The sequence below is a fragment of the Calonectris borealis genome, chromosome 15 (genome assembly GCF_964195595.1).
Source record: "Calonectris borealis chromosome 15, bCalBor7.hap1.2, whole genome shotgun sequence".
In the NCBI taxonomy this organism is placed as follows: Eukaryota; Metazoa; Chordata; class Aves; order Procellariiformes; family Procellariidae; genus Calonectris; species Calonectris borealis.
Genome location: NC_134326.1, coordinates 14,482,018 through 14,498,502, shown reverse-complemented (window position 1 = coordinate 14,498,502; position 16,485 = coordinate 14,482,018). Strand labels below are relative to the sequence as shown.

At 64.4% G+C, this 16,485-nt stretch overlaps 1 protein-coding gene across 1 annotated transcript; it reads left to right on the top strand.

Annotated features, from left to right (window-relative positions):
* Nucleotides 1–5,794: 5,794 nt before the first annotated feature.
* RNF44 (ring finger protein 44) lies at nucleotides 5,795–15,688 on the top strand. The gene is given in 14 exon segments (XM_075164330.1): nucleotides 5,795–5,832; nucleotides 5,834–5,997; nucleotides 6,000–6,093; nucleotides 6,095–6,222; nucleotides 9,223–9,403; nucleotides 9,806–10,022; nucleotides 10,546–10,713; nucleotides 10,918–11,094; nucleotides 11,288–11,449; nucleotides 11,528–11,652; nucleotides 11,819–11,906; nucleotides 12,055–12,176; nucleotides 12,278–12,377; nucleotides 12,652–15,688. Coding segments are annotated over 14 exon segments (1,827 nt in total). The 3' UTR covers nucleotides 12,715–15,688.
* The last annotated feature ends 797 nt before the right edge of the window (nucleotides 15,689–16,485 follow it).

The following is a 16,485-nucleotide window of genomic DNA, read 5'->3' as shown; positions in this document are numbered from 1 at the left end:
GCTGTTTCCCCCCAGGTGTCGTTTTCCCAGGACCGCGGGCACCGAGCTCTTGCTGAAGCCTGTGTACCTGTGCAGAGCGTGTGGGGTTTGTAAATGAGAGCTGCAGAGCGCTGGGATTTGCTGGGCTTAGCTGTGTGTCGGACACAAGCTGTAACACTGTCACTACAGCCACTCCTACTGTGTGCATCCACTTCACCGTCACGTGAGGCTGGCCGCGGGGCACGGCTGGGGAGGTGGTGGCTGGGCAGCCGGTGGCGAGCAGTGTGGCGCTGGTTTTCGGCAGAAAAGTGTGGAGCTTTTGGATGCTTTTGGTTTTTCATCTCTGAATTGAGGAGCTGGTGTACGGCGTTTTCCCACCATGCCTTGGCTCCCTGCTCGGCGAATTGTGGTTTGTCACCTGCCCTGTGTAGGTGAATGGTTGGCCGAGGGGTTGGCGTACCCACCAGGCAGGCGCAGCACATAGAGTGCCAGTTTGATGTGTCAGAGGCTGCTAAAATGTCCGAGCAAGCTGCGGGTGCTGGGGAGCCCTCCCAGAGGCCCTGTGACATTGGCCTGGCAGGAGCTTGGGAGAGCCAGGCCCTGAGCCCTGCGGTCACCAAGCTGCACGAGGATGTTGCGTGGCTCCTCGGGACAGGTCAGTTCTGCCAAGGAGCAGCATGGATCCGTGCTGTTGGCTTGCAAGGGTGCCAGGAGAAGCCAGCCTGCCAGCTCTCTGGGCCGCAGAGCCACCCCAGGGTGCTTACCCTTTCCTTCACCCTTGCACCTGAAGTCCTCAGCCTTTCAGGGCAGGAGCCATTTCCTGGAGGGCACGAGCAGCCCGTGGGGGCCTGTGTCCAATATGGGATGATTGGGTTTTCTGGAGCGGGGTGGTTTGGGAGGGCTCCCCGCTTCACTGCGTCCATGGCAGAAGGTGAGAGAGCAGCGTCGCCAGCAAGCAGCGCTCGTGACAGGCCTTGGGAGTATTATTTGCCAGCTGCAGCCCAGTCCCTGGAGACCTGGCCTCGCTGGCTGCGGAGCTGTAGCTGTGGGCTTTCCTTGGCTACCCTGGAAAGCAGGATGAGGGATTTCAGCTTGACCATGCAGAGCGAAGGACTGGCCTGCGATGCTGTGTGCTAGGAGCTGCTTCCTCTTGGGTGAGCCTGCATGGTGGTGATCTCTCGCTGTCGCCCCCGGGAAGGGAGGGCCCGTGCTCTGGTCCTTCCTCCCCCCAGCCTGGCAGCGCTGAGCCGTGGTCCCCTCTGGCAGGTTGTCTTTTCCCTGCTGTGCTGGTGGGGCTCCCTGGCTGTGTTTGCATTTTGAGCCAAGTGTCTTAGTTGCTTTTCTCTCCGTGCCTGTGCTTTGGGAAAGTGGTGAACAATAAAAATCCGCCGGCAAGAGCTGTAGCAGAGGTCAGCCAGCTCCTGTGCCCCAGGCTGCTCTGTTGTCACCGCACAGTCGCTCTTTGTGCACAGGGGCTGTCAGCTTGGAAGTCATGTTTTTGCTCTTAAAACCATCCCCAGGCACTGGTGTGGGGTTCTCTGAGAGTGATGTACTGGGGAGGTATTGCAGCAAGCCTCCTTTGCGCTTAAGGCAGTGGTCACTGCCTGTTTCGGTGCATCTTGTAAGCAGCCTCCTGGCAAATTTTAAATCAAGGACAAAAGAGGGTAAATGGTTGCTGAAAATCATGAATTTCTCTGAGCTCCTTTCAGAAAATGATCGTTGCAGGTTGTCGGTGTCCCTGCAGGCTTCTTAAAATGCAAACCAAAACACCTGACCCAACTTCCTGACTGTCACTAGCACTTTCAAGAGACGCTTCGTTTTGCTGAGTGGTAACGAAATTGCTCTTTGCTGTCCACCAGCTTCTGGCTCTGCCCATATCCTTTCGCTGGAGCTGCGACGCCAGACACTGCTGCTCTGCTCTGCCTCCTTGCTCGGCCTTCTGCGCGCCGGTGGCAGAAGGGCAGCGGGGAGGGGAGGCGGAGAGGTCCAGCCTGAGCCCAGCTGGCGGAGCAGTGGGGAAGGTGTCTGGAGCCCAGCCCCTCCTGCCCTCAGCCGCTCTCTTGGCAGATGCTATTGACACTGTCCACAGCATGTAGAGAGCAGGCTGGACTCGGAAGGATGCTTGTGAAGAGGTGGCAGGTGAGCTGGGGACTCCCAGGGACGCTGTGTGGGGATGGGGAGGGGGGCTGGAATCCCTGCTCCCTGGGCTGGCTCTGCCCAAGGAGAGATTGGGTCTGTTTTAGGAAAGAGCTGTCTGAAAAGAGAACTAAAACATGAAGGGCAGAGGAGTACGGAGTCCTGAACCACAGTAGGAAGGAAGGGGAGGACTGGGGAGGCTGCCCAGATAGCAGGTTGGGGACAGACGTGGTGGCGTTCGCTCTTCTCTCCCCACCCACGTGCAACTGAGCTGCGGAACCGGCTGCTGCAGGACTCCAGGACAGACAGAGGTGAGCGTGGTTCAACGTGCTTCTGTCCAGGGGAGAAGAGTCCACCCAGGAGAGCGGAGGATACGACCCATTGCTTGATGCTGCTGAGCTACAGAGGTACCTGAGCTGGACCTGGCTCCTGCACCAGCAGCCTTCTGGTCATGCTATTCAGGTCGTGCCGGTGTTTCTAGGGCAAATGAAGGAAGGTGGAGATATCTCCGCAGATTATTTACCCTGTCCTGAGGAAATGAAGGCTTGTGCAAGCTTACTGTTTATTTGTGAGTCTTCTCCTCTCAGCTTTGAACTTGCTGGATGGTGTCAGTTGTGGTAAGTGTCAGGTGTGGTAGCTGTCTCAAAGGTCTCAGCTTGCTACAGGCTCTGGCTCGTGGGGAGGAAGATGCTGCTATTTCTCCCTCTGCAGTGCAGCTCTGCCTTGCTATTAGACATCAGAGAATCCACGTGGGAGAGATCGACAGGAAACCGGGCGTTATCAGTTCCGCTGCCTGTGCAGCTACTCACTCCTCATGTCAGCATCCTCCACGTGTGTGTGGCTGGAGGCGTTTGACGGGAGTGCTGTCAGTCCGGGGGTGTGAGTGGGTGGCGTGTGATCGCGGCAGAAGCGTCCTGCCTCCGCTGCCAGCGAACTTGGCTCCACCAGGGTATGCGGAGTGGGGAGGGAGCTCCTCACACCCCCGTCTCCCCAGCGGAGAAGCGCTTCACCCTGCGGTAGCTGCTGATGTTGGGGTGTCCTTTGTGCCCTGGTGCTTGTGTCAGGCCTTGGATAGGGTGGGGACATTCCTGCTGTCCCCCCTGCAGCCTGGGAGCTTCTGGGTGCTTGGTGTGGTTTCTTCCCATTTGTTTTCCAGGCACTGGGGAGGGGAGAGAAGGATCTGGGGCCTCTTCTGGGACTTGGGGGAGAGGCTGGGGAGAGCATGATGAGCCGTTGGCATGCTGGGTGTTGGGGAGAGGACGGGGCAGAGTGTACCTCCAGTGGGAGACGTGCTCACACCACTCGAATCACCCCGGCTAATCCTGTGACAGACCTGACCTATATATGGGGCAAGGGAGGCGGCACGTCTGCGGCAGCAGATGGTGTCTGAAAGAGCCTGGGCTCGAGGAGGCTTCGGTTCTGCCGGCCTCTGGCTCTCGTAAGGGAGAGGATGGGCCACCCGTTGGCTGCAGAGCAGCCGGGTTCAGCCCGAGCAGCCCCCGCAGGTAGAAAGCTTTCTAAGGCTGCTGCCTGGCACAGGGGGTCCTGCTCACCTGGGGTGTCACAGGTCTTGGTGGCCAGACTGGGGACCCCTTGACCCCAGAAGCACTGACCAGTGCTGCTGTTCATGGCCAGCCTTGCTGTAGCATCGAAGGGGCGTCGATTGGGCTCCTCACATGGCTTTTCCAGGCAGAGATCCCAGACCTGGGGCAGCATGATGTTGGTGGCTCTGTGCGTGGCTGTGTTCCTGAGCCGGCGCGGGGCAGGCGTGGGCTGAGCTGCTTCCGCAGGCTCTAACCCTGCGGCTGGACGCGCAGTGCCCCGTCCTCGCGGGAGCTGGCTGGGCAGGCTCAGCACGGCCGCATCTGGCGTGGCTGGACCCGGCTCTGCCACAGGAACCGTCCAGCCTGGCTGGGCAGGGAGCACGAGCAGCGCCTCACTGGTGAGCTGTGCTCCATTGATGGCTTCTCCTGACACCGTCTTGAGGACATCGATAGCTGCTGGCCGCAGGGGAGCTGGTGATGCTGGAGCGGGTCAGGAGGGAGTGTCTGCACAGATATCTACCATCCGTGGCCTTTGTCTGCTGCTGGTGCTCTGCCCAGGATCAGACCATGTCCTGGCAGCCTTGTAAAGGTGCGATGCTGCCTCTGCCTGCAAATAGTGGCAAGGTCAAAGTGCATAGTGCTGTTTTCCTCCTCTTTTCTCTAGTCCTCAGCTCTTGAAGCAAAGAAGCTGTAGTAGAGCAGACCTTGAGGGTGATCGTTCAGGTCTGGGCTGATGATTCAGTTTCCTGAGGTGCCTGTCTGAGCACGTAGGTCTGACCCCCTCGTAGGTCTGCCCCATGCCCTGCCGTGCCACTTTCCTGTCCTGTGTGTCCCCTACCATGGGGACAGAAGCAGTTGGCTGTGGTGCTGTTGACAGTCATGGCAGAGGAAGCCAGATGGAGCATCCCCAGGATGTCCTGTGGGATCCTCAAGGCTGGTGTGGGTCCTCACGTGCACCTAGATTTGAGGAACTGGCCTCAAGAGGGGCCGGAGGGATGTGGGCATGGGGCTGGGATGGGGCAAAACTGAATCTGACTGCTCATCGCAATGATGAGCCTACTGAATCATTAAATCGTTGCCACTGATCTGAGGTTTTCTTTAAAAGGGGTGATGTTACAAATTAATTAGCTCCCTTTTGGTTGTTAGCACTTTAAAGCCCAGCTGTCAGGGGAGGGCTGGTTTATAGGCATTACATCAGGGCTGCCGGCTGGCTCGCTCGCCTACCTGGGAATTTCTAAGTGTGCGTTGTAACCCGGGGAAGTTTGGCTTGGATGCAGCGTCTGGGTTTCAACGAAGCCGCTGCGATGTGCTCTCCTGAGCACAGGGGTTTTACGGGCGCTGAACGGTGCTGCCGGGGGCAGGCGGGGAGCCGGTGGCATAGCCTCTTGGCGTGCAGCTCCCGGTGCTAGCCGCCAGCTGAGCCACTTGCTCGGCTGGCCTGCAGGTGTGCCTCCTGGAGACGCTCCGAGGAGCCCCTGCTCCTTCCTTGTTTAACCGAGGGGAGAGAGCAGGAGGCTTTTCTGAAGCAAAAGGGCTTTTTTTGGTGCCTGGAAATTCGAGTTGGGTAGAGATGCCCTGGGAGAGCTGCCTGTGCCTGGCAGGCTGCCGCTGCGGGCGAGGGCTCCATGCCGTGCCGAGCGGGAGGGGAACAGCTCCTCCATCCTCCCGTCCCAGCGCAGGGGGTGCCGGGGAGCTGGGCTCCTGCCTTCACCTTCCCCCTTGCCCGGGCTTTTCCGCCCAACTGGCAGCGGGAGCATGGCGGCACGGCGTGGGCTGGCCGGCGGTACCCGGGCACACGGTGCTGCTGTCCCTACGGCCCGCCGGGCTCACGGAGCTGCCAGCCCGGTGGGCCGGGAGCGGTGGCGGGCTGGCAGTGGTGGGCGAAGCCGCAGGTAAGGTGCCACCTCGGCCTGGCCCCCCGGAGCCGCGGTGCCCGTCCCAGCGGGGTGAGGCAGCGCGGCCGGTACCGGGGCCGGGCCCCTCGAGGGCGGAGGGGGGTCTCGGTCCGGCCGGGCCGCCCCCAGGCCCCGTTGCTAGGGGCCCCCCTCTCCGTGGAGACCGTTGCTAGGACACCGCCCCCCCGGGGGGGGGGCCTAGCGCTGCCCCGCGTGGCGGCCCGGCCCCGCGCCTCCAAGATGGCTGCGGAGCGTGACACGCCTGGTCACGTGGGTCGCGCGCGCGCCGCGCCGCCCCCCCTCCCCCTCCCGCCAGCCGCGCGCGCCCCCGGGGCCTCCGAGTGTTGTGACTCGGTCCGGTGCGTCCCGCCGCCGCCGCCGGTTCTTAAAGGGGCAGGCACACCCCGCGCCCTCCGGTCCGGCGGCGGCTGCCCCGGCCCGCCGCGGCGGCCCCGCCGCCCCGCGCCGCGGAAAACAAAGAGGCACCGGAAACAGCGGCGGCGGGGAGGGGGCCGGCCCGGCGGGGGGCGGGAGGCGGGAGGGAGGGAGGGCCGGCGGCGGGCGGGCGGGGGGGCAGGCCCGGGCCCGGCGTCGGCGAACAAAGAGCGGCGGGAGGGGGCGGGGGCGCCGCAGCGGCACCGGAGCGGCGGCCCAGGCCATCGGTGCAGGTAGGTGCGGGCGGGGGGGGGCGGGAGCGGGGCGGGGGCCGCCCCCCGGACCCCCAGCGGCACCTGCCCCGGGCGGCGGCGGCGGGGCCCGGCGGCCGCCTTTGTTATTGCTTTTGTTTGGCGCCGAGCACATGGCCCCGGAGCGGCCGCTCTTAAAGCCACAGCTCCGCGCCCGGCCCGGCACCGGCGGGGCTCCGCTGCTGCGGCGGGGGGCGCGGGCTGCCGGCCGGGCGGTGCGCCCGCGGGGGGGGCTGCAGTTTGGGGTGCGCTCCTGGGGTGCCCCACTGGGGTGCTGCACGGTGGGGTGCCCCGTCGGGCTGCTGCACCCGTCCGGGTGCTCCGGGAGGTGCCACTCGCCCCGCCGTGTGCCGCCGTTCCGGAGACCCCGGGGGCTGGGCTCGGGTTTGGGGTCGGGGGCGGCGGGGCCAGCGGTGACCCCGCTCCCGGGGGAGTTGGCCGCGGTCGCCTGGGAACGGCGGGGAAGGGGCTGCTGGGGGGCGGGGGAGCCCGGGGTGCCGGGACGAAGCCGGCGACGGGTGGCACCGCGGTGGCAAGACCCCCGGGGAGGCGATGGCGTGGCGGGCGGCTCTCCCGGCAGCCCCGGAGCCCGGCTGTGCCCGAGCAGATGGCACCGGGCGTGAGCGCTGGCGCGCTGCTAACTTTGTTCTCGGCGGGGCCCGGGAGCCGCCTCGCCCCCCGCCCCACCGAGGGGCTGCGGGGCCCGGGGTCCCCTTCGCTCTGGGGCGGCGGTGGCCTCCACGGGGTCACGGTGACCCTGCCCGGGGTGGCCGCTGGCCCCCAGCCATGGGTGCGAGGGAGGGAGCTGGGTGCACCCGTGTGGGACAGGAGAATGGGTGCCTTGGGGGGGTGCTGGCTGTGGCAGGACGGGGGCCTGTGCCAGCCCCGTGCCCCTCGGCCACCACCGTCCCGGCGAGTCGGGGACTTCCCACCTGCGGGAGACGTGTCCTCGGGTGCCGTCCTGGAGTGCTGAGAGCCCAGGCAGCCCCCCTGCTCCGGGGGTCCCGCGAACAGGCGAGCCCCTGCATAGCTTTAGTGTCCCTCTGCGGAGGTGCTCCCTGTCCCCAAGCCCATCGCCACAGTGTCTGGTCTGGAAGGTGCCCGCCGGGTCACGCAGGGCTTTTCTACCACGTGTGCTCTGAGAGCGAGGATGTGGAATTGGAAGCAGTAACACCTCGGGGAAGCTCCTGGGGAGCGGGGTTAAACCTGGGCCACCACTGCACCCCGGCCTGCTGGTGGGGCACCCGGGCAGAGGCTCGGGGGCAGAGTAAAACACCCGTGGGGCAAACCCCTGTCCCTGAGCATGGCCCTTTCCTCAGTGGGAGCTGCAGACAGGCTCCTTGGGGGCTCAGCCTGTGGCTTTTGGGTTTTTTTTCCTTTTCCCCCCAAAACAGAGAGAGAAATTTGCTTTCAGCTTCCAAAATAGTATGGTAGATGGGGGTGAGGTTAAGAAGAGACTCGTTGTGGCGCAGGGCTCGCCGTGGTGACTTCCCGCCGTGGTTGGTGATGCCTGTCACCCAGGCGTGACATTGCAGCTTTTCCTTGCTGGGGTGAGACCCCCTCCCCTGCAGCCTTCTCCTGGGGCTGAGCAATGCTCCCCAGGCTCGGGGTGCTCTTCGTGGCCCCAGTGTGCCTCTGCCATGGGCACCGAGGAGGAGGAGGTAGGGCTGAAGAATGAGCTGCTTTGGGAGAGCACACCACCAGCCTGCAGGCAAGCTGGATTTAGGGGCACGTGGGGTGCGGTGCCAAGGCCATGGCTGCTCCCACTTGCTGTCCGTGGCTGTGGAGGCTGAGGGAGGCTGGCAGAGGGGCCTGTTGGGCAACAGGAGGGTGCCCGGGGGAGGGCTTTCTGGGGGGATTGGACACACATGGAGCCAGGGGGAAGCCCTTTTGGGGCCAGGGGAACCAGAGCCGGGGGAAGCGCAGCCCTATGTGCAGATGTCTCCTCTGTGCAGTGCCAAGCTTCACTGGGACTGGGGGCTGAACTGTGTGGTGGGAGGGGGGCTCTGGCATGGGGACACCAGCCAGGCTGGGTGCGGGAGGGGAGATGGGGCAGGGCCCGGGGCTGTGTTCCCACTGACACAGCTTCAGCCGCAGCCCATGCCTGACCCCCCTCCTTGGGGACTTGCAGTTGTGCCCCATGCGCAGCAGGGAGTTGACGTGCACAGCCGTGAGCCCCGCTGTCCCCCTCCAGCCCCCCACGCCTGTCACTGGGGCGGCAGCAACAGTCCAGAGTGGGACGTGCAGGGGCCCAGCAAGAGAGAGCAGCCCCTAGAGCAGCACTGGAACCCGTCTTGGCCAAGGACGCACTGGAAACCCCCCCACGCCACAGTTCAGGCTCCCCGTTGGCCGGCGAGCAGCCTGGGATGCTGCTACAGCCATGGGGCCCTTCGCCACTTGCTTTTCTCTGTGCCAAAAACAAGTGCTTCTCTCTCATTCAGTGTCCGTGTCTTGCATGGGGGGGTGGCTCTGGCCACGCAGTGGAGGGACAGTAACTGGGTACCTGCGGGGGGGACGGGCTCTTCCTAGGCCTCCCCCCCCACCCAGGGCTGCATCCAGCCCCAGGAGGTGGGGTGGATGCAGGTCTAGGTCTAAGTCCCGGAACAGCAAGAGCTCCAGTCATCGGCATTACCGTCCCCATAGGGAGGGAGCAGCAGGCTGAGCCATGCGGGGACAGTGGCGCTGGGGTGGCTCAAAGTCACCTGTGTGGTGCGGGTGGCAGGGCTGGGCATGGGAAGGGTGGCCTGGCTCCCAGCGTGGAGGGGGTGTGGGCAGGAGCCAGGCAGGCTGCAAGACCCCAGCATGTCCGCGGGTGCAGCAGCTGCCCTGGCCTTGCTCCGTGCCTCTCCTCCCTTCCCTCTCCCAAAGCAGGTGGCAGGGGAGTGGGCTGCGGTGGTGCTGCCCAGGCCTGGGGTGCGGGGAGGATTCGGGGCTCCTGCAGCCCCAGGGTTCGGTTGCCATGACCGGCTGTCCTTCTCGCAGGATCCAAGGTGCTGGTGTCTCGCCTTGCCTGGAGCCTGAGGTCCCGTGTGCCCATTCGCCTCCCGACGTCACCAATGCGACCATGGGAACTGGCAGTGAATAGGCGGCCACCCTCTGCCCCTTTTAACCAGCACCGTTTCTCGGGGGGACCCTGCAGCAGCCCCGACCACCTCCGGCGAAGGTACGGGGCGCAGGGTGGTGTGGAGCCGTCGCCCATGGTGTGTGGGGACGCGGGGCTGGTTCTGTGGTCCTGCTGGGGCAAGTCACCGGCTCCCGGGGCGGGGTTTGGGGGGAGATAGCGGCAGGGAAGCACATCCACCTGGCCCAGCTGGTGGGTCCATGGGGAGCAGGGGTCCCTTTCGTGCTGAGGACACGGGGTGGGGTGCACATGCAGGGTGAGCAGAGGAGCTGGTTCTGGAGCTCCCCAGCCAGACAAGGAGCCTGGCCTGGCACGATGCCCAGAGCATCTCACCCTGGGAGCTGGGCTGGCACTGACCTGCCTGCGGCCACCCTGCCCGGGGCTGTGGTGCCCCTGGCCCAGGGGTCACTCCTGCTCTGTTTCTCTCCCGCGATGGCCCCGCAGCCCCCCTGCCAGGCGTCAGTGGGGACGACGCGACCGACCTCTGGCAACCCTGCTGGGCCAGGATGAGCCCCAGCTGCACCCTGCCTTCCCCCAGCAGCCGCACATCCCTGTAGATGAGTCCCGCGCCTACGCTCTCCCCAGCACGCCGCCACGAATGCTTCACCCGGCCGCTCACCCGCCCCACCAGAACCCATTCATGGTGGATCTGCATGACCAGGTAGGTGCTGCAGCCCCCAGCCCCAGTCCTAAGGGTGACCCCATGGTGGCCCCAGGCTGGTGTCTGGGGCAGTGGTCCCAAGACATGTCCCTGGGTCCCCTCTGGCCAGTCGCTTGCTGCTGGGAGCACTCAGCCCTGAGGCTGCCAGTGCTCTTGTCCTCCGAGCCCTTAAACCCTGGGGTCCCCCTGCCAGCTTGGGTGTGCCCAGGGTGGTCCCTGCTCCCAGGGGCTGGGGACAGTCCCCTCATAGGGTTGTCCACGTCGCAACTGTCACCATCGTCCATGGTGGCGCTGCTGGGTTGGAAGCATGCCAGCCTGTGCATGGGGAGCAAAGAGGGGTCCAAAACCCACCTCGAACCCAGCCTGCACTCAGCCCCCCTCCTCTGGGCACACCAGTGGGACGGAGGTGCTGGGCGGTTGTGTCCCAGCACCAGGAGCTCAGTGCCCTGCTGCCACCCTGCCAGGACAGGAACAGCTCAACTGGGGCTGTACCCTGACTGTGCCCTCGGTGCCTCGTCCTCAGGTGCACCAGGGACCTGTCCCTCTCTCCTACACGGTTACCACCGTCACGACGCAAGGCTTCCCCATCCACGCCGGCCAGCACATCCCTGGGTGCAGCACCCAGCAGCTCCCAGCATGCTCAGTGATGTTCAGTGGACAGCACTACCCGCTCTGCTGCCTTCCGCCCCCGGTGAGTCACGGCGGGGGACACGCACAGGGGACGCCTGGGGACAGCCTGGGCCGTGGGTGCCCGAAGGCCGCGTGGGTACCCAAGCCCACTGGAGTGCAAGTTTCTGGGGGCACAGGGTCTGTTAGAGGTCCTGGGGAGGGGGCAGGGGTGCAGCCATGCCCACGGTGGGTGTCTGACCCCCGTTTTTCTCTCTCTCCCCCACAGCTGATCCAGGCATGCGCCATGCAACAGCTCCCCGTCTCCTACCAGACGTTCCCCCCTATCATCTCCAGCGACCATTACATCCTGCACCCACCCCCGCCGCCAGTGCCCCCCCACCAGCCACCCCACATGGCCCCCCTGGGGCAGTTTGTACCTCTCCAAGCCCAGCACCCACGCATGGTGAGTTGGGGGGGTGGTATGGGCTGGAGACACGACGCGTCCCATGACCCAACGAAGACCACCTTGGGGTCTTGTCCTTCTGCAGCCCCCATGGGTCTGAGCTGGGGGTGATGGGTGGGATGCCCAGGGTTCTACTAGGGTTGGGGGGTTGTAATTTGGGACGCCCCTCCCAGCCTAACTGTTTTCCCCACAGCCTCTGCAGAGGATAGACAATGACGTGGACCTGCGAGGGGAGCAGCACCCCATCGCGGGCTTCACGTACCCCCCTTCCCACCACGCTCCCACGCTGTCCCCCTCTGTGCCGCTGCATTACCTCCCCCATGACCCGCTGCATCAAGAACTGCCATTCGGCGTGGTGAGTCTCTGTCTTGTGGAGGGGTGGGGGGACGCCATGGGGCTGGCACGGCTCTGAGTGCCCCGTCTTTCCCCGCAGCCATACCCCCACATGATGCCCCGGCGGCTGAACACCCAGCGGTACCGGCTGCAGCAGGCGCTGCCGCCCCCGCCGCCCCCTCCGCCGCCCCCCCCGTACTACCCGAGCTTCCTGCCCTATTTCCTGTGAGTACCGGGGGGGGATACGGTGGGACACGTGGGACGGGGTGGCACCGCGGACGGTGGGCACAGCGGTGCGGCGTTGGCACAGGTGGCTCTGCCCCCCTGGGGATGCTAGGGTGGAGGTTGGGGTTTGTGGCCCCACACCGACCATCCCGTCCTTCCCCCCCAGCTCTATGCTTCCCGTGTCGCCGACGGCCGTGGGGCCCACGATCAGCCTAGACCTGGACGTGGATGATGTGGAGATGGAGAATTATGAGGTGTGTCGGCTCTGCTTCCCCGCCGGATGACGGGATGGGGGAGCCAGGTGGGGGGGTTGGGAATGGCTCTGCCAGAATGGGGAGAGCCTGGAGAGGTGCTGTGCTAGGGCATGAGCTGAGCTGAGCCGGCCTCTGCATCTCCCTCCAGGCGCTGCTGAACCTGGCCGAGCGGCTGGGGGAGGCCAAGCCGCGGGGACTCACCAAAGCAGACATTGAGCACCTCCCGTCCTACCGCTTCAACCCTGAGAGCCACCAGTCCGAGCAGACCCTGTAAGTGAGCCCGGGGCACAGATGGGGGGCACGGGGTGCCTGGTGGGCGGCGGGGGGCTGTGGCTGTGTGGCAGGGCCATACTGACGGCTGCCTCCCCCAGGTGCGTTGTGTGCTTCAGCGACTTCGAGGCCCGGCAGCTTCTCCGTGTCCTGCCCTGCAACCACGAGTTCCACGCCAAGTGTGTCGACAAATGGTTAAAGGTACTGCCTGTGCCTGTGCCCGCTGTGGGGAGCAGGGTGGCTTCTTGGGGTGCTGTGGGCGCAGGGTGCTGCCTTTTGGGTGGCCCCGGTGCCATGCAACACAGGGTGTGCTAGGAGCAGGGGCCAAGCACCATGCCAGGCTGGATCAGGCATTCCTGGGATGAGGCACACTGCGGGGTGCTTCCAGCCCTTGGTGGTGGGGTAGGGGGGGCCCTGGGTGCAGCTGGTGCCGTGGGGTGCCCACTCACTTGCCCCTGTCTCTCCTTGCCTGTAGGCGAACCGCACATGCCCCATCTGCCGGGCCGACGCATCGGAGGTGCAGCGGGAGGCGGACTGAGGCTGGTGGGCGCTGTGCCGCACAATTCGCTAGAGGACGAGGACGCCGGGCCAGGGGCGGGGGCCGCTGCCTGCTGCTAGGGCCTGACCCTGCGCTTACCCCCCCTCCCCAAAGCCTCTCCTCGGATGTGGTGAGCATTGAGCAGTCCGGGCTCCCGGCCAGACCTCCTCCTCCCTGCCGGGGCTCGGACTCGGCCAGACGCCTGCCCGCTGCGCTCCCGGGGCCCCGAATCGTGTTGTGCTGGAGGTGGGAGGCGCGTGGCCGTGCCCTCCGCGCTCCAAAGACGCTGTTGTTGCTCCATCACTTTCCAGGTCTTTGTACTCCGCTAGGGAATTAGTGTTTTTTCCCTTTGTCACTTTTTTTTTTCCCTCTTTCCTTTCTTTTTCTGTCGCGTTTTTGGTTCCGTGGCGGTTTGACCCGGTGGCGCGCAGGCGGCTCCTCCCCTCGGCGTTGCTCGTGGAGGACGCGGGGAGGAGAGAGGAGGGGTTGCCGCGGGTTTGATGCTGGCGGCACCCTGAGCCGGAGCGCTGGGCCGGCCCCGGGGGCAGCCGGAGGAGGTGGCAGGCGGACTGCAGCCAAGGTGGGACACCAGCAACCCCGCGGCGTAGCCGGGGCAGGAACGCCTCTGTCCCCGCTCCCGTACGCAGCCCGGCGCGGCCCCTCTCCTGCCTCGGCTGCCCTGGAGAGCCCCGGAGGGTTATGGCTGCTTGGGGTCTTTTCCCGGTGGGAGGACGGTGCTGGCACGGCCCCGGCCCCTCTCCCCATTCATTCCCCCGTGCCCAGCCAGCGCAGCTCCCAGGGCCGGGCCATGTGGCATCCTGCGAGGCAGCCAGGCCTGGGGGGGACCCCAGCCCCGTCCCCACGGCCATGGGTGTGCGGTGTCCCCGATGTGCCGCCTGGCTTCCACTGTTGTTTCTCTGTCCCGCCGCCGCAAATCGAAATAGCCCCGCGCCCCCGTCCTGCTGGCTGGACGGCACAGCGTGGTGCCCCCGGCGGGTGGGCAGCGGGGGGCCGGCCGGGCTGTGGCGGGTGCCCCACGGCCCCCGGAGCAGGGGGTTTTTATCCATAACCTCATGGTGTATTTTCAGTGCTACCCCTGGCCCTGCCCCGGCTGGTGCGGGGGCAGCTGTGAGCAGCCCCCTGCCGCTGTATCCCCCCCTGCCCGCGCAGGGCCAGGCGGGCGGGCGCCCAGTCGGCGCAGGGCCGGGAGGGGAGCCGCCGCCGCCCGGCTCCAGCAATCCCGCGTGGCCGTTGTTTTGCATGATTAATTAGCGAGGAGGGTGACGGGAGGCAGTGGCGGAGGGGTGGTGGTGAGAGGACCACCCTCCCCTCGCGGCGCGTGTTGCCGATGCCTGGGAGCCTCCGAGCGGACGCCAGCCCTATGTAAATGTTCACAAATATGCATGCATGTCTGACCAGCTTGGAACGTGGTCTTGGCTACGTCTAGCCGGCTGTGGGGTGAGGGGGGTGGGGAGAGGGGTTTTTGTGCTCAGCTGATACTGCCATGCACTGTACTGCACATGTCCGCAACGCCACAGCAGGACCGTGAGACTTTCAGGGCCGTCCCCGCGGGGTCTGCGCCCCTCCGGGTGAGAGGCGGTGGCTGGGGGGCGCCCGCGGCGGCGGCGTTTGCAAGGGGACGGGGCGGGGGGGAGGCTGCTCCCCGCGGGGCGGGGGGCAGGGGGCAGGCGGCGGGGCTGGCCCCCGGCAGCGGCCCTGGCCGCCACGCTGGGGCTGGGTGTGAGGCGAGAGGCCGCGCCCGGCAGGTGGGTGGGCGGGATGGTGCTCCCCACGCTGCCACGCCATAGGTCCGGGGGGACAGTGCCAATCACCGGGCTGCTGAGGTAGGCCCGCTCCCGATTGGCAGAGGGCTGTGCACAGCCTCCGCCAATCGGCAGGCCTCTCCCAGCACGCCGGTGGGCCGGCCTCGGTCTCCGCCCAGCCAGTCAGGCGCGGGGGGCTGCAAGCGGCGTGTCGCTATTGGCCGGCTCTCCCTTGCCTCCCTTGCCCAGCCTCTCCGGCGGCTGCCCTCTGTGCGAAGCGTCGAGGCCGAGGGCCCCGGCCCGGCGCCACCAGCCCCGCTGTGGGGCGGGCGCTGGCACCGCTGGGCTCGGTGCCCCTTGGGCAGGACCCCGGCCCCCTCCCCGTCCCTCGCTCAGTGACAGATAACCAAAGGAGTCCCCGTGCCGCGCGGCGGCCTCGCGCCCCCGGAGACGCCCCCCTCCTCCCCTCCCGCCCTCGCGGTGCCCAGGGAGCCAGGAAAGCCTTACGGTCCTTTGACGGCGACTCGAAAGCTCACAGCTCGTGTGCTGCAGAATTTATTCCAATGAGCAGCTAAAAGTATCATTTAAAAAAAAAAATAACAAAAAGAAAAAATTACAAAAAAAAATACTAAAAAACAATTATTTAGGGTGTTTGTGATTGCTGACTGCGCTGTAGATACCACTGTTTACCAATGATTTCCTGTGGTGGGATAGTGGACTGTTTACTGTTCTATTATACCAGTCCCCGGGCCCTCCGGTGGGACCCCCGCGGCCCCCGCGGCTCCCCGGAAGGTGCTAGGACGTGTGTTCTGTGTTAGAAAGTTTTTATATATATATATATATATATATAAATATATATATATAATTTTTTTTGCTCTGTTACTTGCACATTTTACAGTTACCTCATTTTTCCCATGTATGTATTTGAAAAAAGGCTAATATATAGAAAAAAAAAGGTTCTTAAAGCTCTAAAAGTGTTTGTTTTTTTTCCATTCCATTGGAATCATATTGGTTTTGTAGCATTTAACATAACTAGTATGTTGTATTATATATATGTGTATTATACTGATTGAAATTTTTAACAGATTTGTACTTTTTTTAAAATGAAAGTTGCTAGTTCTGCTTGACCAAGTAGTGCAATCATTATTTTTTTTAATGTTGTGGCTGATTTTGAGAGGGATATTCACTAATAAATGTATGATGTATACCAACATGCTGTGCCCCGGCTCCTGTCTCGGCGTGGGCAGGCAGGGGCTCAAGGGGGAACGGGACGGCCCCGCTGGGTCCCCTGGGGGGCTGAGGCCAGGCTAACGCTCTGGTCATGGATGGGGGTCCCCAGGCCATCACTGAGTAGGTGGAGGGAGGGTGCAGCAGCTGGAAGAGCCCCAGAGCAGGGGCTTGGAGGAAAGACCAGGAGAGCCTCAGGCTGGGTCCTCTGCCCAGAGGGGCCTGTGATCCAGCAGCACCATGGACCCCCTCGCTCCCACCTGGAGATCCTTTACAGCTTGCACTGAGGTGGAAGGTCCTCCTGGATGCCACCCTGGGACAGCACATCTTCCTGAGTGGCTCCAGCAACACCAGGGAGGCAGCTTCCACCTCTCGCACAGCCCAACCCTCCAGCATGCTCATGTCCAGCCAGGGAAGAGGTGATCCCTGCACGTCCCTGGCTGGGTGGGAAACCAGCCCAGCCTGGCTGGCCTCAGAGGACCTCAACAGCCCCAGGCTGGGCACTTCAAGCTCAGCAGAAGAGACACATGCGCCCTGCATGCAACAGAGGGCAGGGGCTCTCACTCCCCAAGGCTAAGAGCAAGGTTGCTACTCCCCAAACCATACTGCTCCAGAAGGCTCCATGGGAGGGAACAGCTCTTCCTTTGGGAGGAAAATGAAGGATCTCTTCTCCCTGTTGAAAAAGCCCTGCCAAGCCCTGGAGCCACCAGGAAAGAAGGCTGGTCTACTACAGCTTGCAGGCTTCAGAAACAGTGGGGGTAAAAGGACTTCCCTGCTCCCT